This window comes from Prionailurus bengalensis, chromosome C1 (genome assembly GCF_016509475.1).
Source record: "Prionailurus bengalensis isolate Pbe53 chromosome C1, Fcat_Pben_1.1_paternal_pri, whole genome shotgun sequence".
In the NCBI taxonomy this organism is placed as follows: Eukaryota; Metazoa; Chordata; class Mammalia; order Carnivora; family Felidae; genus Prionailurus; species Prionailurus bengalensis.
The window spans coordinates 72,892,838-72,918,211 of record NC_057345.1 but is presented as its reverse complement, the minus strand read 5'-3'; the positions used below and the strand labels follow the sequence as shown (position 1 = coordinate 72,918,211).

The following is a 25,374-nucleotide window of genomic DNA, read 5'->3' as shown; positions in this document are numbered from 1 at the left end:
AGAAGGATTATCAAATTTATAAATTAGTGCTACTTGTAACATTATTCTTAGTTATAAAGCGATCTCATGGGTAGTTGATAGTTCGAGGCGGGGTTCATTTGCTTTGGGAAATGAAGAGGAGTGGGTTGCCTTAAAATAGTACATTCCTGGATTACATCGTGGAAAATGCTGGAGCTACTGACTAGAAAAATAATTAACCTGAGGAAAAAGCTGCCTTAAGGATCAGCCGTGGTTTCTCACATTACACATGTCCAACAAAAGATTTACTGCTGTGTTAAAATTTGTTTCTTTCAAACCTGAAAAATAAATGTGGACTTTCACTAACAGAAATTCTTCCAAGAGCCAGAAAAGGAACTGTAACCGTGTGTTATAAAGACAGATGCACATGCCGTGTATAATCCACTCTCTGTCCCGATTTTTGTCTATCTTACACACAGTATAGTGAAAAAGCGTCCTGAAATATTACTTTAAGTCGTCCATATTCACAGTCAACTCCTGTCCTCATACGGACAAGAAGGCGCAGACGAACGCTCACTGGCTGTAGCTGCGGTTACACATTTGTTTCACTTCTCTATACTTGACCTATCACATTCCTCCTACAGTCTCTCATCCACACGCCCACTCTCCCGTAGCCGGCAGACCATTTCCACCCTTCTGGCTCTCTGTCTGGATCCCACCTTTCTGGGGACTGGATCTCTCTCCGTACCAATCCCATTCTCTATCCACTCCTGAGGCTGTTCTCCTACAGCAAGACCTTCAGTCTGAGTCTCCATCTATTCTCATAGTACACCAGTTTCCTTCCCTCGTTTCTATCTATTTTTTTCACTTATTTGTCTAATCCTTTCTTTAAGGAAGGAACAGTATTCCTCTTCTCCAGGCTAATTATTACATTTGTGTTCCTAATTTTATCTCCATTGCATTATTTAACTTAAAACTTGCAACTTCACATTTTTTTCTCTCCCTAGATTTTAGCTCATGTGGCAACAACCAAACCATTATCCCTTTTCAAAAAAAAAAAAAAAAAAACCTCAAACTTTCACTGTTATTAATTTTTCCTAGTTTTTGTCCTAGCTCACTGTTGTTGCCCTATTGAACTTTATAAAATAATAGTTTATGCCGTGGCCCTACATCAATGCTTATGTGTAAAGCCCCATAAATTTTTCCATCTATTTTATTAAAATTTATTTTAATAATTTAACCTAATAATTTTTGAAGGTTGCAAATGACATATCATAAAATCTAATTGTTTTCCTTAGTTTTAGCCTTGCTAGATATACCTCCAATATTGCCATTGCTGACACCCCTTTCCTTTCTGAAACACGATGCTCTATTAATTCAGAGTTGAAAAGACAGAAAAATAAGTAATTACTAACTATATGTTATATGTTAAGATAGAGGTATGGCTGAAGAGCTGAGACGTGGGTACCAAACCTGAATGAGTGTAGGGGGCCTGGAGACCTGGAAGGTTTTCTAGAGGTGGATCTTAGTTCCTCCACTTGATGGTTCCATAAGCTTAAGTTTCTTCACTTGTAAAGGGGAGTAAAAATAGCCACCTTGCAGGATTGTCATAAGGATTAGTAATAAGAAATGTAAAGCATTAACGCAGTTATTTACATATAGTAGGCACTCAATAAATAGAAGCAATTATTAAATTCAAACCAACAAGTATTTATTGAGTGTCTAATATGTTCCAAGTGCTATACTGGTAATACTAAAAACAGTCCGTTTTCAAAAAATTTTTAATCCTAGAACTAAATGGCACATGTCATAAAGTAGTTAAAAGGGCAATAAAATATTTAAATAACAGATTAGAACAGTCTAATAAATGTCCTAAAGCGATATACAGTTAAGTACAAATTAACTTTACATGTAGCAATTTCTATGAAAGCTAGTAAGAAAGAGAAATCACTTTATCATGGTATATCTAGGATTTAAAAAACAGGTGGGGGGGGACACCTGGGTGGCCCAGTTGGTTAAGTGTCAGACTCTTGGTCTCAGCTCAGGTCTTGATCTCAGGGTTGTGAGCTCAAGCCCCACATAATATTTATTTATATAAAAGAATAAATAAAATAAATAAAACTGAGGTGGGATCTAGCTGACACTTGAAGAATGATTTGGGCAGCTGTAGGGGGTAAAGTTAAATGAAATGAGTCTTTAAGAGATACATAATGGCATAAGTAAAAACTCAAGTACAGAAAGTGTTAACACATGTTGACTGGAGTATCCATTTGCACTTCCTTGTTTTTAGGCTTCTTACTCTGCATAGCTTCTAGAAGTAGCACTATGCAGTATGGCTGGAGATAGGGGTGAAAAATAAAGGAGGTAAACACCTCAAGACAGTGTTTTGAATCAAAAGACAGAAACTATAGTACTGCTCTAGTGTAGCTCTCCTTTCCAAGACTGAACAATCCAACATCTCAGAAAAAATTAAAAAAGCTTTGTGGAAAAAAAAAAGAGGTAACATTCATTTTAATTAAATTATGTTATGAAATATTTATACTGACTGTTATTTGTATCTAAAACAACTGTTTTATAGTCAGTTATAACTGACTGTTATTTGTATCTGTTCTAAGATCGATCTGACCTTTTTTACTATTTGCAGGGCATACCAGGGCCACATGGAAATCCTGGGTTACCTGGATTACCAGGTCCAAAGGTGAGTGATGACTAGTGAGTATCATGTTATTTTCCTGACATTATTAAAGAAGGTCTTTAACTCTTTTTAAAATTGAAACATAGTTGACATAAATATTATATTATCTTAAGTGTACAGCATGATGAGTCGACACCTGTACACACAGCAAATGATCACCACAGTAAGTCCAGCCGCCATCTGTCACCATAAGTTACCAAAAGTATTTTTTCTTCTTATGATGAAAACTTTCATGATCTATTCTCCTGGCAACCTTCGAATATGCACTACAGTACCATTGACTGTGTCCCCATGCCACACATCACAACCCCATGACCTATTTATTTCACAGCTGGAAGTGTGTACCTCCCAACACCTTTACTCATTTTGGACATTTGGCAACACCCCCTTCTACCCCGCCACCACCACTCTGTTCTCTGAATCCATAAATTTTGTTTTGTTTCTTCACCTGTTTTTTGGATTCCCCGTATAAGTGAGATCATATAATATTTGTATTTCTCTGTCTGACTTATTTCACTTAGCATAATGCCCTCAAGGTCCATCCATGTTAACACAAATGGTAGTATTCCATTTATTTTTATGGCTGAGTAGTATTCCATTGTGCGTGTGTGTGTGTTTATACCACATCTTATTTATCCATTCATCCATTGTTAGACACTTAGGTTCTTTTCATATCTTGGCTATTATAAATAATGTTCCAATGAACATAGGGGTGCATTTATCTTTTTGAATTAGTGTTATTATTTTTTTTCTGATGAAATGCCCAGAGGTAGAACTGTTGGATCATATGGTAGTTCTTTTTTTAGTTTTTTTTTTTTTATTTTTTGGAATTTATTTAGAAAGAGAGAGAAGGGGAGGGGCAAAGAAAGAGGAGACAGAGAATCCATCCCAAACAGGCTCTGTGCTGTTAGCACAGAGCCTGATCTGGGGCTTGAACTCACAAACCATGAGATCATGACCTGAGCCGAAACCAAGAGCTGGACTCAACCGACTGAGCCACCCAGGTGCCCTGATCATATGGTAGTTCTATTTTTACTTTTACTTTATATTATTACTATATTCCCTTAGCTGTATTTTTCATCTCCATAACTTATTTATTTTTAATTTCTTTATGAAACTCCATACTGTTTTCCATAATGCCTGCACCAGTTTACCTTCCTTCCAACAGTGCATGTGAGTTCCCATCTTCACATCTTCATGAACACTAGTTATTTCTTGTCTTTTTGATAATAGCCATTCCAACAGGTGTGAAGTGATAAGTCATTGTGGTCTTGATTTGTATTTCCCTGATGACTAGTGATGTTAAGCACTTTTTCATGTGCCTGTTGGTCATCTGTATATCTTTATTGGAAAAAAAAGTGCCTATTTAGATCCTATGTCCATTTTTTAATTGACTGTTTTGTTTCAATGTTGAGTTGTATGGGTGTTTTTTTTCCCACTTTCTACCCCTCTTATTTTTTTTAACTTAAATTTTAGTCAACATGTAGTGCGATATTGTTTTCTGGAGTAGAATTCAGGGATTCATCACTATGTACAGCACCCAGTGGATATTACATCACCCATCTAGACCATCTCCCACCCATCTCCCTTCATCAATCCCCAGTTTGTTCTCTATCATTAAGAGTCTCTTGTGGTTTGTTTCCCTCTCTCCTCTTTTCCCCCCTTCCCATATGTTCATCTGTTTTGTTTCTTAAATTCCACATATGACTGAAATCTTATGGCATTTGTCTTTTTCTGATTGACTTATCTCACTTAAAATAATGCATTCTAACTCCATCCATGTTGCAAATGGCAAGATTTCATTCATTTTGATCGCTGAGTAATATTCCATTATGTATGTATACCATATCTTCTTTATTCATCAGTCGATGGACAGTTGGACCCTCTCCATAGTTTGGCTATTGTTGATAATGCTGCTACAAACATTGGGATGCATGTACCCCTTTGAATCTGTATTTTTGTATCCTTTGGGTAGGTATCTAATAGTGAAAATGCTGGGTCACAGGGTAGTTCTAATTTTAGTTTTTTAAGGAACCTCTTCTCCAGAGTGGCTGTACCAGTTTGCATTCCCACCAACAGGGTAAGAGGGTTTCCCTTTCTCTACATCCTTGTGAGTTTTTAAAATATATTTTGGATATTAACCTCTTATAGGGTATATAAATTGGAAATGTTTTCTCCAATTCAGTAAGTTGTCTTTTAATTTTTATGATGATTTACTTTGCTGAAGGTTTTCAATTTGATGTATTTCCACTTGTTTATTTTTGCTTTTGTTGCCTTCACTTTTGGAGTCAGATCTAAAAAAAATTGCCAAGAATAATGTCAAGGAACTTATTGCCTATATTTTCTACTAGGAGTTTTATGGTTTCAGGTCTTAAATTAAAATCTTTAATTCATTTTGAGTTTATTTTTGTGTATAGTATTAGAGAGTAGTCTAATGTCATTCTTTTGCATATGGCTGTCCACTTTTCCCAAGGCCATTTATTAAAGAGACTATCTTTTACCCATTGTATACTCTTGCCTCTTTTGTTATAAGTTAATTAACCATATGTGCATGGGTTTATTTCTTGGCTATTTATTCCATTCCATTGATCTATGTGACTTTTTTTATGTCAATACCATATTGTTTTCATTATCATACTTTTTTAATATAGTTTGAAATCAGGGAGCATGATACCTTCAGCTTGGTTGTTCTTATCAAGATTGTTTTGGCTATTCATGGTCTTTTGAGGTCCCATACAAATTTTAGGATTATTCGTTCTATTTATGTGAATGTGTCATTGGAATTTTGATAGGGATTGCATTGAGTCTATAGATTGCTTTGGGTATGGACATTTTATTTATTTATTTATTTATTTATTTATTTATTTATTTATTTATTTATTTATTTATGTGTGCTTATTTATTTTGAAAGAGAAGGAGAGAAGGAGGGAAAGCAGGCAAGAAGTAAAGAGAGTAAGAGAAAGAGAATCCCAAGCAAGCTCCCCACTGTCAGCACAGAGTCCAACACAGGGCTTGATATCACAAACTGTGAGATCATAACCTGAGCCAAAATCAAGAGTCAGGTGCATAACTGACTGAGCCACCCAGGTGCCCCTATGGGCATTTTAATATTAATGTTAATAATATGAATTCTTTCACTCCATTTGTACAGAATATATTACATTATTTGTTCTTCAATTTCTTTTGTTAATATCTTACAGTTTTCAGCATACAGTTCTCTCACCTCCTTGGTTAAATTTATTCCTAGGTATTTTATTCCTTTTGATGTAATTATACATGGGATTGCTTTTTAAATTTCTCTAATAGTTCTTTGTTAGTGTATAGAAATACAACAGATTTTTGTATATTGGTTTTTACCCTGCATCTTTACTAAATTTATTAGTTCTGACAGTTTTCCAGTTGAGTCTTTCAGGTTTTCTATATATAATATATTATCTTCAAATAGTGATGGTTTTACTTCTTACCTTTCTTCTTTTTTTTCATGTTTGTTTGTTTGTTTGTTTGTTTATTTATTTATTTATTTTGAGAGAGAGAGATAGAGCATGAGTAGGGAAGGGGCAGCCAGAGAGGGAGAGAGAGAATCCTACGCAGGCTGTACACTGTCAGTGTAGAGCCCAATGCAGGCCTCAAATCCACAAACTGTGAGATCATGACCTGAGCCAAAATCAAGAGTTGGACACTCAACCCACTGAGCCGACCTGGCTCCCCATTCCCTTTCCGTTTGGATGCATTTTATTTCTATTTCTTGCTTAATTGCCATGGCTAGAACTTCTAATACTATGTTGAGCTAAACGTAGTAGTAGTGGGCATCCTTGTCTTGTTCCTGATCTTAGAGGAAAGACTTTCATCCTTTCACCCTTTAATATGATGTTAGCTTAGGTTTGTTATACATGGCTTTATTATGTTGAGGTACATTACCTCTATACCCACTTTGTTGAAAGTTATTATCATAAATGGATGTTGAAATTTGTCAAATGTTTTTCCTGTATCTACTGAGATGATCTTTGATTTTTAGCCTTCATTTTGTTAATGTGGTATATCACATTGATTGATTGGCAGATGTTGAATCATCCTTGCATCCATGGAATAAATCCCACTTGATGATCCCTTTAATTTATTGTTGAATTTAGTTTGCTAGTATTTTGTTGAGGATTTTGCATCTATGTTCATCAGGGATATTTTTCTGTAGTTTTCTTTTTTTGTAGTATCCTTGTAAAATGCGTTAGGAAGCATTGTCTCCTCTTCGTTTTGGAAGAATTTGATAAGCATTGATATTAACTCTTCTTTACATATTTGGTAATATTCACCAATGAATCTGTCTTGTCTTAGACTCTTGTTTGTTGGGAGGGTTTTGATTACTGCTTTAATCTTGCTGGTAATCAACATATTCAAAAGTTTATTTCTTCATTATTCAGCCTTGGAAGATTGTATTTTTCTAGGAATTTATCCGTTTCTTTTTGGTTGGCCAATTTGCTTGTATATAGTAGTAGCTTGTTCATAGTAGTCTCTTATGATCCTTTGTATTTCTGTGATATCAGTTGTAAATCTCCTTTTTAAAAAATTTTATTTGAGCCCTCTTTTTTCCCAAGTTAGTCTAGCTAAAGGTTTGCCAATTTTATTTATGTTTTCAAAGAGCCAGCTCTTAGTTCATTGATCTTTTTTTTTCTAGTTCCTTGAAATGTAAAGTTAGATAGTTTGAGATTTTTCTTGTTTCTTGAAGTAGGCCTGTATCACTATGCACTTTCCTCTTAGAACTGATTTTTCTGCATCCCATAGATTTTGGTAAGTTGTATTTGTATTTTAATGGCATTTTTAAATTTCTCCTTTGGTTTCTTTATTGACACATTGGTTATTCAGTAGCATGTTGTTTAATTTTCATATATTTGTGACTTTTCCATTTTCTTCTTCTAATTGATTTTTAGTTTCATATCTTTGTGGTCAGAAAAGATGTTTCATATGATTTCAGTCTGAAACTTATTGAGACTTGATTAGTGACCTAATGTATGATTTATCCTCGAGAATATTCCACGTGCACTGAGAAGGATATATATTCTGCTGCTTTCGGATAGAATGTTTTGTATATATCTATTTAGGCCATCTGATCTAATGTGTCATTAAAGGCCAGTGATTCCATATTGGTTTTTTATCTGCATAATTTATCCATTGATGTAAATGGGGTATTAAAGTCTATTGTATTAATGTGAACTTCTTCCTTTAAATCTATTAGAATTTGTTTTGTATCTTTGGGTGCTCCTATGTTGGATGCATAAAAATTTACAAATGTTGTACCCTCCTATTGGATTGACCCCTTTATCATTATGTAATATCTTTGTCTTTTACTATAGTCTTTGTTTTAGTCCATTTTGTCTGATGTAAGCATAGCTCCTCCAGCTTCCTTTTGGTTTCCATCTGCATGGAAATTTTTTTTCCATCCCTTTACCTTCATTCTTTGTGTGTTTTTATATCTGAAGTGAGTCTCTTATAGGCAGCAAGCATATAGATGGTTCTTGTTTATATATCCATTCAGCTACTTTATGTCTTTTAATTGGAGTATTTAATCCACTTACATTTAAAGTCATTATTGATAGGTATGTACTTGTTGCCTATTGTTTTTTGACTGTTTTGTAGTTTCTCTCTGTTTCTTCTTCTCTTGCTCTATTCTGTGTTTTTATGACTTTATTTAGTATTGTGCCTATATTTCTTTCTTATTGTTTTTTGTATGTCTAGTATAGGATTTTGCTTTTTGGTTAACATGAGGCTCAAATATAACAAATATATATATACAAATATATATATACATATATATTTGTTATGTATATGTATGTTGTATATATAACATATATACATATATATATTTGCTACATATGTTGTATACAACATATGTATATGTATATGTTGTATACAACATATACATATACATATATATATAACATACATACATATATGTATATGTGTGTGTGTGTATATATATATAACATACATACATATATGTATATATAATGGCTTATTTTAAGTTGATTAGCAACTTAAATTTGGTCAAATTCTGAAAGTCTACATTTTTACTCCCTCCCACATTTTATTTATTTTTTTGAAGTCACATTTTACATTTCTTTATACTGTGTGTCCCTTAACTAAGTGTTACGATTGTTTTTACTACTTTTGTCTTTTAACCTTCATAGCAGTTTTATAATAATCCTCTACCTTGCTGTAAACTTACTTACCTTTACCAATGAGATTTTTACTTTCATATGTTTTTGTGCTATTAATTAATGCTCTTTCTTTTCAACTTAAAGAAGTACTTTTAACATTTCTTGTGAGGACACTTTGGTAGTGATGAACTCCTTTAGCTTTTGCTTGTCTGGAAAACTCTTTATCTCTCCTTCAGTTCTGAATGATAATCTTACCAGTAGAGTATTCTTGGTTGTTTTTTTGCCTTTCAGCAGTTTGGATATATTGTGCCTCTTCCTTTTGGCCTGCAAAGCTTCTGCTGATAGTCTTAGGGGAGTTTCCTTGTAGCTAACAAGCTGTATAAAGTCATCTTGTTCCTTGCACAAGAAATAATCTGTACATTCAAAAGCAAGTTACCTGAATTATGGCAAGAACAAGTTAAGGCAATTGCAAGTTCAGAAAGGTTTAACTGAAATAGGAAATTCAACACACAATGGAATCTCTATACAAGCATATTTGGATTGATGTGCTTCATAAAAAATCGTTAGAACCTAGAGCTTCCTTATATAAGTTACATGTTTTGAAGCACACAAAGCTTCTGGTAGAATACTTGTATGGGGCTGACATTTAAGAAATATTATTTTTCTTTTCTTGAAGGAGCCACTTATAAGGCAACTAAGCAAATTAGAAATGTGACTTACTGAAAATACCAGACTTCTTATTTGGTAAATTAAACAAAAAGAGGGTCACCTGGGTGGCTCAGTCTGTTAAGCATCTGACTCTTGATTTCAGTACAGGTCATGATTTCAAGGTCACTTAGCATGGAGCCTGCTTAAGATTCTCTCTCCCTCTTTCTCCACCCCTCTCCAACTCATGTAGTCGCGTTCTCTCTCTCTCTCTCTCTCTCTCTCTCTCTCTCTCTCTCTCTCTCTCTCTCAAGTAAAATAAAAAAGAATAAGAATATACCTTAAGACAGTATGTAAATATATTCTATTTATAAGGCTAGGTTAACATTTATAAGAATAAAGCTGGGGTGCCCAGGTGGCTCAGTCAATTGAGCGTCGACTTCAGTTCAGGTCATGGTCTCACAGTTTGTGAGTTTGAGCCCCGTGTCGGGCTCTGTGCTGACAGCTCAGACAGAGCCTGGAGCCTGCTTCAGATTCTGTGTCTCCCTTTCTCTCTGCCCCATCCCTGTCTTGTACTCTGTCTCTCTCTCAAAAATAAATAAACATTAAAAAAATTATAAGAATAAAGCATATTTTGCTAAAATATTCTAGATTTATGCAAAAGTGAATCCAATTTATTTTCTGTTATGCTTTTACAATAAAATTAGTATTTATCATAAACGACAAGAAATGTAAACTGATCTTGGTAGTTCTTATCTCTCTTCAGATGATATGAGTTCTCACGCATGTGCTGATCCCTTCGTGATAGGCTCTTAGTTGTTTGAGGGCAGGGGCCAGAACTTACACATCTTTGCATTTGTGTCTATCCCAGTGCCCAGCGTGTGTTGGGCACTCAATAAATGTTAAACTGAATCAAAAATCTGAGTTAACATTAGTACCAAGGCACTGGTATCATAAGGGAAAGAACTTCTCATATCTGACAATTATTATGTGTGTGTCATGTCATTCAGTTTCATTTCAATTAATAGTACCATTCAGAGTAGGTTTTATTACCTTTTCCTTTGCCCAGAAGAAAACACACTTAGAGAGCTAAGTACTTACCCAAGTAACACAATTTATAACTGGCAGAGTTGCATTCAGAACGGAATCTGTCTTACTCTCTTCCTAATACCAGGTTGTCCTTCAAAACAGGAGTTATAAAACACTACCTGAAGGAGGAAGGGTAGAGTGGGGTAACCTAATGGAATTTAAAGACTTTAATTCATTTAACAATAGTGATGAAACATGTCTATTCCAATGGTCCAGCTTATTCTGTGGATACTGATAATAACATATAAAGATAAACTGCACAAAGAGTGACACTGACCTCTGGTCCCTGAGACCTATGTTCTTAAATTGTTAATAGCATAAGTGCCATACAAAATTTTAGTGGTTATATAGCAACTTTTTTTCAGCATTAGTGAGACTAGTATTATTTAAAATAAAGACAATTGAGCTCATTAACTAAAATCATTAGCTGAAATCAGGGGACTAACATCAGAAATGATGTCATTCTAAAAAAAATATAAGAAAGTAAAGACCATTTCCTATTTACTGGAGAGAATGGCTTTTTTTTTCTTGTCAGCAAATGCCATCTGAGTTCACAGTTTACCATATTTATCTACTTAATGAACTTTATTTGCAGGGCGATGAATAGTTTTATTACTATTAATTAAACACAAGATTAATTATACAATAGATCTTTAAACATAAGTAATGAATACAGAGTCTATATGTTCAGCCTACCATATACTTATAATTCTAGTCCAGGCAGTCTTTCTGTGGTCAAGATATTTCCTTTCCCAGAAACACTTCTTAAAGGAAACTTAAAATCTTCCCATAAACGTTCGCAGTTTATCTTACTTTAATCAAGGTCAATAGTTCCTTCAAATTTAATCCAGTTATTGAGAAAGACAAATACCATATGATTTTACTCATATGTGGAATCTAAAAACAAAACAAAACAAAACAAAAAAAATGAATAAACAAAGAAAAAGAATCAGACAAATAAATACAGAGAAAAACTAATGGTTGCCAAAGGGAAGGGGAGAGAGATGGGTAAAATGGGTGAAGGGGATTGGGAGATACAGAATTCTAGTTATGGAATGAATAAGTCACAGGAATAAAAGACCCAGCATAGGGAATATAGTCAATGATATCATAATATTGTATAGCGATAGGTGGTAGTTACACTTGTGGTAAACATAGCATGATGTATAAAGATGTTGAATCACTGTGCTGTACATCCAAAGCTAATGTAACATTATGTGTCAACTATACTCAGTTAAAAATGTTTTAAAATTAAATTAAATTAAAAAAAATCTTTTCCAGTAAAAAGAACTCCAAAAAACTCAAGTTTAATCGAGTAAATGAAACATCTAACCTTAATAAGCTACAACAGTGTCCTATTAGTAGTATTAAATTAAATGTTATTAATAATACTTAATATTGAATCACAAAGAATAATCGTAGTGTTATCTCTATTCCTGGTTTCGACTCTCTGTCCCCATGTCTTCTAAACAAGAAGTCCTATTTTATTTATATGTGAATAAATAAATGTATTGAATATAGATGCGGACCCATTCTGAGAATTTTTGTTAAACCACATTGCTATGAAAAATTTTCAGTCTGCATTTTGAAAATATAAAGCATGTTAAGATGCTAAAGACTGAGGTGCTTCTGTTATTCTGGTCAACATAGGGACCTTCTTAAAAGGACCAGACAAAATAGTACGGTCCTTTCTTTTGATTCCGTGCTTGTTATTTCAGTTAAAACATGACTTAAATATATTAAAAATGCCTCCTTCTGGGTATCAAAGACTATTAGGGTCATGTCGAAAGGATTCTGGAGCCAATTTGTAAGACTTCTACCAGCCAAAGAATGATGTGATTTGAACATCATTAAGGATAATAACTGCAGTGGTTTGAATCACATCAAGTATCTCTAAATCCTTGAGTGATAATGATGCTAAATGCAAGCAGACACACAAACCCTCACCGGTCACCTTTAGATGATGCTAAGGAATGACATCTCTGAAATTGTCACATCCTCTCATACAAACTGGATATTCAACTCTGAGTTAGTGTCAGACTCCACAGGTTTAAGGGCTCAGTCCCACAGGACTATCTATACTTGAGATGCCAGCCACAGAGGGCTTGTCCAGGCTATTCATGCTACTGTTTGGCTAACTACCAATTCAGTGTCTCCCACAATCCTGCACTCCCCCAGGTTTGATACTGGGTTAGAACAGCTCACAATTTCAGGAAAACATGTTTCCCAGTTTATTATAAAGAATTCAACTCAGGAATAGCTAAATGGAAGAGATGCATATAGGGCAAGGTATGGAAAGTGGGGGACTCGGAACTTGCATGCCCTGTCTGGGTGTGCCACCTTCCTGGCATATCACTGTGTTCGCCAACTGGGAATCTCTTGGAATCTCTTTGTTCAAAAGTTTATGTAACTCAGACTCTGGCACCCCCTCCTCTCTCTTAAATTCCCACCCTGTAGCCACTTTTTTGCCTTTCTGGTGACTAGTCCCCATCCTGAAGCTATCTATGGGCACCACCCTGAGTCACCTCATTAGCATAAACTCAGATGTGGTTAAAGAGGATTGTTATGAATAACAAAAGACACTTGTATGACTCAGGAAATTCCAAGGTTTTTAGGAACTGTGTGCCAGAAGCCAGGAACAAAGACAAATATATATTTTTATTATACCACAATATCATTATTTTGAAAAAAGACAAATAAAAGAAAAATAAGGGGAAAGAATAAAAGTTTTCTTTAAAAAGCATCTTGCTTTTTTATCTTTTTTTTTTTTTTTATAGAATTTAACATCAGGATAACTAAATAGTTGATGAAAGGGTAGTTTCTCTTCATAGAAAAAGCTAGACAATGAGGAAAGCATGTTAGAAATTTAAATTACCATTTTTGTAATCCTGGTGAGGAAAGGCTTGAAAAACAACAAAAATAACCCAGGAAGTCCAAAGGCCTTAAGGCAGGAGGCTGTTTTGCAGTCTTTGAGGATAAGCTGAATAAGATAAATCCTGGAAGATAGATCAGAGAGAAAGCCAGAGCTAGATTATGTAGGACTTTGTAGGTAAGGATTTTGGTTGGATTTTATTCTGTGTTGGATATTTATTGGAAAGTTCTAGCTAGGTAAGTCATATCATCCAATTTATTTGTAGGAGGATAGTTCTGGCTGTCATGTGGAGAATAGATTGCAGGAGGGAAAAGGTGGAAATAGGGACACCAGTTTGAAGACCGCTTCACTGGTCTACCCAAGTCCATGTCATTGGTGATGATGGCAGGGAGTAGAGTGTAACAGTGGAGATGGTGTGAGGTGGTCAAAATGTAGGTATATTTTGCAGTACAGTCAACATGATTTGCCAATGGATTACATGGCGTGAGAGAGAAGAGTCAAAGATAATCTTTGTCTTAACCAGTTGAACGCTGGTATCGTGGGAGCTACCACCTATTGGAATGAGAAGGAAAGTGATGTCAGATTTTTGTTTGGTTGGTTTCTTTTGTTTTTGTCTGGGAAGAAATCAAGAATTCATTTCCATTAATATTTTCAAAGAAGTAACTTTTGGTTCCCCCCCCCATGGACTATTTAATATTTGTTTTTAGCTCTATTCTAATAGAAGCGTTTAGAGTTATAGATTTTTCTCTAAGGACTGATATAACTGCATCTCACAAAATTTGATATGTTGCATATTCAGTATCATTCAAATTGAAATGTGTGCTTTCTTCTTTGACTCATGGGTCATTTAGAAGTATTTTGTTTTGGGGGTGCCTGGGTGGTTCAGTCAGTTACACATCCAACTCTTGATTTCGGCTCAGGTCATGATCTCAGTTCGTGAGATCAAGTCCCGCGTTGGGCTCTGCACTGACAGATGGAGCCTGCTTGGGATTCTCTCTGTCCCTCTTTCTCTGCCCCTCCTCCTCTCTTTCTCTCTCTCTCAAAAATTAAAAAAAAAAAAAAGTAAACATTAAAAAAAAGAAGTATGTTGTTTTGTTTAATGTCTAGTTATCTTATTGCTGTTGGTTTCTAGTTTAGTTGCATTGTGGTCAGAGAGCTCACAATGGAAGAGTTCAATATTTTAAAATGTATTTAGGTATTTTAAGGCCCAACAAGTGATCTATCTTGATGAATATTTTACATGTATTTTAAAAGATTTGTGTATTTTGTTTGTTTGTCTGTTTATCAAGCTTCTACTTTTAATTCCAGTATGGTTAACAGTGTTATGTTAATTTTAGGTGTACCATATACTGGTTCAACTTCCTGCTCATCATGAAAAGTGTACTCTTCAATCCCCATCACCTATTTCACCCATTCCCCCCACCCACCTCCCACTGGTAACCATCAGTTTGTTCTCTATAATTAATATTCTGATTATTGCTTTCTCTCTTTTTTTTTGTTGCTCATTTGTTTTGATTCTTAAATTCCACATATGAGTGAGATCATATGGTATTTGTCTTTCTCTGACTGACTTATTTTGCTTAGCATTATACTGTAGCTTTATCCATGTTGTTGCAAATGGCAAGATTTCATTCTTTTCATAACTGAATAATATTCCATTACACATATTACATATGTGCAAACACATACACACACCACATCTTCTTTGTCCATTCATCTATTGATGGACACTTGGGCTGCTGGCTGTTGTAAATAATGTTGTAATAAACGTTGGGATGCATGTATCCCTTTGAATTAGTATTTCTGTATTTTGGGTCTAAATACCTTACTCTAATTACTAGATTGTAGAGTAGTTCTATTTTTAACTTTCTGAGGAGGCACCATATTGTTTCCCAGAGTAGCTGCACCAGTTTGCATTCCCAGCAACAGTGCAAGAGGGTTCCTTTCTCTCCACATCCTTGCCAACGCTTGTTTCTTGTGTTTTTGATTTTAGCCATTCTGACAGATGTGAGGTAATATTAGTAGTTTTGGTTTGCATTTCCCTGATAATGAGTGATGTTGTGCATCTTTTCGTGTATCTGTTGTCCATTTGTATGTCCCTTTGGTGACATGTCTGTTCATGTCTTCTGCCCATTTTCTAATTGGATTATTTGGTTTTGGGGTGTTGAGTTTTATAAGTTCTTTATATATTTTGGATACTAACCCTTTATCAGATCCATCATTTGCAAATATCTTCTCCCATTCAGAAAGTTATTGTTTGGTTTTGTTGGTTGTTTCCTTCTTTGTGCAGAAGCTCTTTCTTTTGATGTAGTCTCAATAATGTATTTTTACTTTTGTTTCCCTTGCCTCAGAAAGCATATCTTGAAAAATATTGCTATGGCCAATGTCAGAGAAATTACCGTCTGTGCTATTTTCTAGGACTTTTATGGTTTCAGGCCTCACATTTAGGTCTTCAATCCATTTTGAATTTATTCTTGTGTATAATGTAAGAAGATGGTCCAGTTTCTTTCTTTTTCATGGTCCTTTCCTGTTTTCCCAACACCATTTGATGAAGAGACTACTATCTTTTTCCTATTGGATATTCTTTCCTGCTCTATTGAAGATTAATTGACCATATAATTGTGCTTTCATTTCTGGATTTTCTATTCTGTTCCATTGATCCATGTGTCTATTTTTGTGCCAGTACCATACTGTTTTGATTACTATTCCTTTGTAATATAACTTGAAGTCTGGAATTGTGATGCCTCCAGTTTTGTTTTGTTTTGTTTTGTTTTTTACAAGATTGCTTTGGCTATTTGGGGTCTTTTGTGGTTCCATACAAATTTTAGGATTGTTTGTTTTAGTTCTGTGAAAAACGCAGTTGGTATTTTGATAGGGATTACATTAAATCTGTAGATTGCTTTGGATAGTATAGACATTTTAACAATATTTGTTCTGTCAATCCGTGAGCATGGGATGTCTTTCCATTTGTTTGTGTCGTCTTCAATTTCTTTCATGAATGTTTTAAAATATAAGTCTTTCATGTCTTTGGTTAACTTTATTCTTAGGCATCTTATTATTTTTGTTGCAATCATAAATGGGATTTATTTCTTTATTTATCTCTGCTGCTTCATTATTAGTGTATATAAACACAACCGATTTCTGTATGTTAATTTTGTATTCTGCAACTTTACTAAATTACCAGTTCTGGTAGTTTTTTGGAGGGGTCTTTAGAGTTGTCTATGTATACTATCATGTCATCTGTAAATAGTGCAGGTTTTATTTCTTCGTTATCAATTGATACCTTTTCATTCTTTTTGTTGTCTGATTGCTGTGGCTAAGACTTCCAATACTATGTTGAGTAAAAGTGGTGAGGGTGGACATCCTTGTCTTATTCTTGATCATAGAGAAAAGGTCTCAGTTTTTCCCCATTGAGTATGATGTTCACTGTGGGATTTTCATATAAGGCTGTTATTATGTTATGTTCCCTCTAAACCTAGTTTGTTGAGACTTTTTATCATGAATGGATGTTGTACTTTGTAATGCTTTTTCTGCATTTATTGAAATGATCAGATTCTTCTTTTCCTTTCTCTTGTTGATATGATGTATCGTGTTGATTGATTTGCAGATATTGAACTACCCTTGTATCCCAGGAATAAATCCTACTTGATCGTGGTATATTTTAAAAATATACTGTTGGATTCAGTTTGGTAATATTTTGTTGAGGATTTTTGCATCTATGTGCATCAGAGATATTGGCATGTAGTTCTCCCCTCCGTCCCACCTCTCTCTCTCTCTGTTGTTTGTTTGTTTGTTTGTTTGTTTGTTTTTTGTGATGCCTTAATCTGGTTTTGGTATCAAAGTCATGCTGGCCTCATAGAATGAATTTGGAAGTTTTCCTTACCCCGCCCCCCCCCCTTTTTTGAAATAGTTTGAGAAGAATAAGTATTAACCCTTTAAATGTTTGGTAGAATATGCCTGTGTAGCCACCTGGTTCTGGACTGTAATTGGTGGGAGTTTTTTTTATTACTTATTCAGTTTCATTGCTGGTAATCAGTCTGTTCAAATTTTCTATTTCTTCCCACCTTGGGGAACTTTTGGTAAGTTATATATTTCTAGTAATCTATCCATTTCTTTTAGACTGTCCAATTTGTTGGCCCATAATTTTTCATAACATTGTAACATTCTCTTACAATTCTTTGTATTTCTGTGGTGTCGCTGTTATCTCTGCTCTTTCATTCGTGTCCTCTCTCTCTCTCTCCTTTTTTTTTTTTTTTTTTTTTTTTTTTTTTTTTTTGAGTCTGGCAAGAGGTTTGTCAACTTTATTGATCTTATAAAGAATCAGCTCCTGGTTTCATTGATGTGTTCTATTGGTTTTTTTTAGTTCCTATATCATTTATATCTGCTCTAATCTTTGTTTCCTTCCTTCTGCTCATTTTGCATTTTGTTTGTTGTTCTCTTTCTAGCTCTATGAGATGTAAATTTAGGTTGTTTATTTGAGATTTTTCTTGTTTCTTGAGGTAGGTCTGTATTGCTATAAACTTCTGTCTTAAAACTTCTTTTGCTACATCCTCAATATTTTTGGACCTGTATGTTTTCAATTCCATTTGTTTCCTTGTAAGTTTTTATTTCTTCTTTGATTTCTTCGTTGACCTATTAATTTTTCAGTAGCATGTTATTTGGTTTCCATATATTCTGCTTTTTCCATATTTTTTCTTATGGTTGATTTATAGTTTCATAACATTGTGGTCAGAAAAGATGTATAGGTATGTCTTTCTCTTTTTTTAATTTGTTGAGACTTGTTTTGTGATCTAATATGTGATCTATTCTGGAGAATGTTCCATGTGCACTTGAAAAGAATGTGTATGCTGATATTTTAGGGTGGAATGCTTTGAATATATCTGTTAAATCCATCTGATCCAGTGTGTTATTCAAAGTCACTCTTTCCTTATTGATTTTCTTTGGATGATTTGTCAGTTGATATAGGTGGGGTATTAGAATCCCCTACTGTTACTGTATTACTATTGATTAGTTCCTTTATGTTTATTATTAACTGTTTTATGTATTGGATGCTTCCATGTTGGGTGCATACATATTTACAGTTGTTATATCTTCCTGTTGGATTGTTCCCTTTATGTTTATATAGGTCCTTCTTTGTCTCTTGTTACAGTCTTTGTTTTAAAATCTATTTTGTCTTACATACGTATTGCTAATTCAGATTTCTTATGACGTATTTACATGATAAGTGTTTCTCCATCTTCTCACTTTCAACCTGCTGGTGTCTAGGTCTGAAAGGAGTCTCCTGTAGGTAGTATATAGATGGGTCTTTTTTTTTTATCCACTCTGTCACTCTGTGTCTTTTGATTGGAGCATTTAGTCCATTCCCATTTAAAGTACTTAGTGATGGGGCGCCTGGGTGGCGCAGTCGGTTAAGCGTCCCACTTCAGCCAGGTCACGATCTCACGGTCCGTGAGTTCGAGCCCCGCATCAGGCTCTGGGCTGATGGCTCAGAGCCTGGAGCTTGTTTCCGATTCTGTGTCTCCCTCTCTCTCTGCCCCTCCCCCGTTCATGCTCTGTCTCTCTCTGTCCCAAAAATAAATAAATGTTGAAAAAAAATTAAAAAAAAAATAAAGTAGTTATTGATAAGGACACCTGGGTGGTTCAGTTGGTTAAGCGACCCACTTCAGCTCAGGTCATGACCTCACAGCTTGTGAGTTTGAGCCCCGCATCGGGGGCTCTGTGCTGACAGCTCAGAGCCTAGAGCCTGCTTCAGATTCTGTGTGTCCTGCTCTCTTTGTCCCTCCCCCACTAGTACTGTCTCTCTCTCCTCTCTCTCTCTCTCTCTCTCTCTCTCTCTCATAAACATTAAAAAATTAAAATAAAATAAAGCAGTTATTGTTAGATTCATATTTATTGCCATTTTGTTACTTTTTTGGGGTTGTTTTTGTAGTTTTTGCTCTGATTCTTTTATCTGGCTCTCTTTCATGGTTTGCTCATTTTCTTTAGTGATGTACTTGCTTCCTTTCTATTTATTCTTTGCATATCTACTACTGGTTTTTGATTTGGGGTTACCATTAGGTTTGTATATAACATTTTATGCATATAACAGTCCCTATTAAGTTGATGGTTCAGTTTGAACCCATTCTTTACTCCTCTCCCCTTTTACATCCTTTAATTTTTGAATTCCTTTACTGATTTTTACAGATGTGCTTATTTTCGTACTCTCATTTATGGTCTTTCCTTTCCATCCAAAGAGTCCCCTTTAACATTTTTTAGGGTTGATTTAATGGTCATGAACTCGTTAGTTTTTCTTTGTCTAAGAAACTCTTTATCCCTCCTTCTAGTCTGAATGACAGCCTTGCTGTATAGAATTTTCTTAGCTGCAGATTTTTTTCTTTCAGTGCTTTCAATATATCATGCCACTCCATTCTGAGCTGCAGTTTAAAAGATTGTGTATTTTGTATTTTTGGTTGTAATGTTCAATAAATGCCAATTAGGTTAAGGTGGTTGAGGATGGTGATCAAGTTTTCTCTGTCCTTACTGGGTTTTATTTTCTTTTAATGTTTATTTTTTTGAGAGAGAAAGAGAGACAGAGTATGACTAGGGAAAGGGTGGAGAGAGAGGGAGACATAATCTGAAGCAGGCTCCAGGCTCTGAGCTGTCAGCACAGACCTGATGCGGGGCTTGAACTCATAAACCATGAGATCATGACTTGAGCTAAAGTCGAATGCTTAACTGACTGAGCCACCCAGGCACCCCTATCCTTACTGGGTTTTAATATAGTTGTTCCATTCATTACTGAGAGAGGTGTGTTAAAATATCCAGCTATGATTTTGGATTTGTCTATTTCTCTGTTTAGTGTTTAGGAAGTATTTAGTCAGTGTTTGTTTCATTTATTTTGTAACTCTGTGTTCTGCCTACATGTTTAAGGATTGTTGTATCTTTTTAATGAACTGATACTTTTTATCATTGTCAAATATCTCTTCTTATCTCCAGTAACACTCCTTTTCTTGAAGTCTAGTTTGTCTGATAGTAACAGAGCCACACCAGCTTTTTTATGCTTATTGTTTGCCTGGTATATATTTTTCTTTTCCTTTGCCTATCTATATTTAAAATTCATCTCTTATAGACAATACATATTAGATCTTACTTGTTTATCCAGTCTGATAATTTCTGATATTTAACTGGAATGTTAAGTCCATTTATATTTCTGTAATTACTGGTATGATTGAGTCACAGCCCACATTGTCATTTCTTTTCCATTTATCCCATGTGTTCTTTGTTCCTTATTCCTCCTTTACTGCCTTCTTTTGGGTTAATCACATATTCTTTAATATTCCGTATAGTTTCTCTGATTGATTGATTGATTTTAGTGGTTGCTCTAGAGACTATAATATGAATCCTTAACTCATTCTAGTTTACTAGAATTAATATGGTAGCCATTTATGTAAAATATAAGACCCATATGACATCATGATTCAATTTACCTACTCTTCTTATCCTTTGTGTTTTGTTGTCATTTATTTGACATCTATATCATTATAAACCCCAAAGTACAATGTAGTAATTTTCATACTAAGTAATCAGTCTTTAAAGAAATTAAGAAAGGAAACAAAAAAGGAAGTCATTTATATTTCCTTATTTGTTTTCATTTCCAGGGGTCTTCATTTCTTCCTGGAGATCTGAGTTTCTAGTTTGGTGTCACTTCCCTTTAGCTAGAAAAAGTTCCTTCACTATGTCTTGGAATGCAGTTCTGCTGGTGATGGATTCTCTTGGTTTTTATTTACTTGAAATTTATTTTATCTATGTTCTTTGGAAGATTTTTTTTTTAATTTTTTTTTTCAAAGTTTATTTATTTTTTTTGGGACAGAGAGAGACAGAGCATGAACGGGGGAGGGGCAGAGAGAGAGGGAGACACAGAATCGGAAACAGGCTCCAGGCTCCGAGCCATCAGCCCAGAGCCTGACGCGGGGCTCGAACTCATGGACCGCGAGATCGTGACCTGGCTGAAGTCGGACGCTTAACCGACTGTGCCACCCAGGTGCCCCATGGAAGATATTTTTATGGAGTATAAAAATCTGCATTGACAGTGTTTTTCTTCCAGCACTTTAAAGATGCTTGTGGTTCTTGTCTTGTGATCTCTACTGTTTCTGATGAGCAGTTAGTTGTAATTCCCCTCAGTGTAATGTATTATTTTTCAATGGTTACTTTTGAGATATTTCTCTGCCTAGATTTTAGCAGTTTGACTATGATGTTCATAGAGGTGGTTTTCTGTTAGATATTTCTTGTTTGGAGCTCACTGAATGTCTTGAATCGGTAAGGTTAAAATTTTTTTGTAATGAATCTGGGTTATTTGGGGCCATTATTTTTTTCTTTTTTAAAAATTTTTCTATTTTTTTATTACTTAAAAACAATTTTTTAATGTTTATTTTTGAGAGAGAGAGACGAGCGTGAGTAGGGGAGGGGCAGAGAGAGAGGGAGACACAGAATCCGAAGCAGTCTCCATGCTCTGAGCTATTAGCACAGAGCCCGACACAGGGCTCAAGCTGAGGAACCATGAGATCATGACCTGAGCTGAAGTCGGGTGCTTAACTGACTGAGCCACCCAGGTGCCCCTGGCCATTATGTTTTCAAATAATCTTTCTGTCCCATTCTTTCTCTCCTTCTGGAACTCCATTTACATGTATGTTAAACTACCTAATGTTGTCCCACAGGTCACTAGAGCTTTGTTCCTTTTTGTCATTTTTTACTCTTTACTTCAGATTAGTTAACTTCTATGGATCTCTCCTGAAATTCACTAAACTTAATTTCTGCCTTCTCTAATATACTGTTAATCTCATCCAGACAGTTTTTCATTTTAGATACTGTATAATCAGTTCTAGGGTTCTATTGTTCCTTTTTGCATAGTTTTCACTTGTCTGCTGATATTTCTGTGTTCGGTAATTATGATCATTTACTTTATGTCCTTGAACATATTTATAATAATTGAAAATCCTTAACTGCAAATTTCAATATCTGGGTCCTTCTGAGGTCTGTTTGTATTGACCACTTTTTTTCTTTAACTCAGGTCAGATTTTACTTTTCTTTGTATGTCTAGAAAAATTTGATTATATACTGGATGTTACAGATGATATGTTGAAGAACTTTAGATTCTGTTGTCTTCCTTTGAAATCCTTTGATGACTGTGATTTTTTTGTTTCTTCGTTTGTTCTGTAGGGAGTTAAATAACTGGCTAATAAACTTATACAGATTTGGTAAATTTTTTAAGGGACAGATTTGTTTCAGTTTTGTTTACAGTGTTAATGTCAGTCTTTTTAATTCAAGGATATAGTATTTGCTTCTAAAGTATAGCCCTTCCTGAATTTCTTTTTTTTTTAATGTTTTCAATTATTATTTATTTTTGAGAGAGAAAGAGATGGAGTGTGAGTGGGGGAGGGGCAGAGAGAGAGGGATACACAGAATCTGAAGCAGGCTCCAGGCTCTGAGCTGTCAGCACAGAGCCGGACATGGGGCTCAAACCCATGAACTGTGAGATCATGATCTGCGCTAAAGTCGGATGCTTAACTGACTGAGCCACCCAGGTACCCTTCCTGAATTTCAATGGAAAGGTGATTACCAAGGCATTTACCATGTCCCTTTAAAGTGATGTGGCTCAAACCCCAAACTATTTCTCCTGTGGTGGCCAGCAGCTGAAATTTATATTCCATTATAAATATTGCTTGTTGCTTTTTGGTGAACTCTTTGGAATCTGTCTCATGCAACCATATTTGGTATCAGCCAAGAACTGAAGAGAGTCTTTATCCAGATCTGGGGGGAAGCTGTCTTCTTACTTTCTTCCTAGGATTTTTCTCCCTCAATTTACAGTTATTCAGGTAGTCTCACATTCTGTCCTCTGACACCATTAGCTAAAATGTCTATGGTTTTATGCTTGACTTCTAGCCATTCCATGAAGACTGGGGAGGGTCTTTAGAAGAAAAGCTGTATAAATGTGTACTGTACCAGTTGTGGTTCTTCTTTTTAGAGTTGAATCTCCTCCAGTGTGCCCTGGGTTTTTATTGCTCTTCTGTGCATTCAAATAGTTTTATACATATATGTATACTTATATGTATAGATTAATATAGACAGAAGTGTCCAAGGACCAAGTCTTAGGGTACCCCAGAGTTTAGTATATTAGGAAGAAGAAGAGGGACTAGCAAAGGAGACTGGGAAAGAATGACCAATGTGGTAGGGTAGGGACAGCGGCCTGAATGGATTAAGTCCAGGAGAGAATGAAGTCTCTTCATGAACAGAGACAAGTTTCTAAGAGTTTTTCTCAAACAGCGAGTAGTGTAATGGAGCAGAGAAGGGAGATGCGGGTGCAAGGAAAGTTATTTTTAAAATGGGAGAAATTACAGTGTGTTTACTTGGTGATGTCAATTGTCCCAGAAAAAAAGTAAAAATTACAATAATGCAGGAGGAAAGTATCAATGATGTACTGATGAGAGAGAATGGTGGGTTTGGTTATAAAGGCAGAGTATTTTGGAACAGATTTAGGTGAGGTAGTGGGTTTGTTTGTGACAGGTTGTGAATGTTGAAAGCAAGATCACCCACTCAGAGTGAAGAGAGAGGTTATGAAACAAAATTATCTATGAAAATGGGAAAAGTGAATTGACTAAGGTAATTTATTAGACACACCAAAAAACAAAACAAATTAATGTAAAAAGTCATGAATTTAAAATAAAATTTGTCAGCATGATTGTTTCCTTTTAATCACATTCAACTGCTAGGGCATGGGACAGAGTAGATGGTGAGTTTAGATTTAAGAATTGCAAGCACCTAGGTGGCTCAGTCAGTTAGGCATTTGACTTCAGCTCTGCTTATGGTCTCATGGTTGGTGAGTTCAGTTTGTGAATTCAAGCTCACAGCACAGAGTCTGCTTCTGATCCTCTATCTCCCTCTCTCTCTGCCCTTCCCCTCCCTCTCAAAAATAAACATTAATTAAAATATTTAAAATAAACGTTACAAAAAAGAATTTCCAGGTAAGCTTGTTGTCATTTATGTATGTCAGACCTTGGTATTTAAGCTGCTTAAGGATTGAAAGTGAGGCCACATGGGGGATAAATTTTCACCACAATGAAAATGTGGGATCACATATTAGCAGTTCCAGTAGGTCAAATAGTTGTTAAAGTTGTAGAGACTTAGAGAGTGAGCTAAAAAGATAGGAAGTGTTGGTTAGAGAATGCAATGCTTAAAATTCAGATTATGGATCTTGTATGGTTATTAGTAATGTTACAGTGAAGAATATTCAAGTGATGTTACCTCAAGATGATTTTACTTAGTATTTCTTTTATGGGACTCTCTCAATTTAGCTCATCCAGATTTGAATTTTTAATTCCAAATTCTTTTCATTTAAATTCTGCTGCTCCATCAATGATTCATTCAAGGATTGTGTTCTCTGCTTTTTAAGTTAGCAATAATTGTAAAATTGATTTCAATTATTGTCTTTAATCTTGTTATTTTTAATACTTACATTTTTATACTCTATAGAGAATTTGACCCTATATGACCCTATATTTTATAAGCTAATCTAGGTAGGTTTTATTATTATTGCTACTCCCATTTTACAGTGGAGGAATCTCAAGTTCAGAGAGATTAAATGATTTGTTCAGTCTTTTCACTCCAAAGCCCAATGCTCTTTCCATTATATTGAATGGACTAATACCGTAAATCTAATCTAACATGTTAATGGATCTAGTAATTGGGGAGTGTCCCTCCCTAGAAAGAGGTCCCTCTGGAGATCCAATAATAGTCTAAAAGAGCTGCTCTGCTAATGAGGATTTTAGACTGCACAGCAGAACAGTGGAATAGGTGGGACTTTGAGAATTCTTTGAGTAATAAATTAATAAAGGATAGTCAACTTCCTTTTCCTCTTACACTCAAAAGGACACAGAGCTCCTTTAACAAAAGTCACGTAAGAGTAAGTGCAAGTCAACATTGAAAGTCGAAGT

At 35.1% G+C, this 25,374-nt stretch overlaps 1 protein-coding gene across 1 annotated transcript in view; it reads left to right on the top strand.

Moving 5' to 3' along the window:
• COL24A1 (collagen type XXIV alpha 1 chain) overlaps positions 1-25,374 on the top strand; it is a 410,068-nt gene that overhangs the window by 32,583 nt on the left and 352,111 nt on the right. Inside the window, exon 6 of the mRNA XM_043575479.1 lies at positions 2,603-2,656. Coding sequence (XP_043431414.1) covers positions 2,603-2,656 — 54 coding nt within the window. The remainder of the gene's footprint in view (positions 1-2,602; positions 2,657-25,374) is intronic.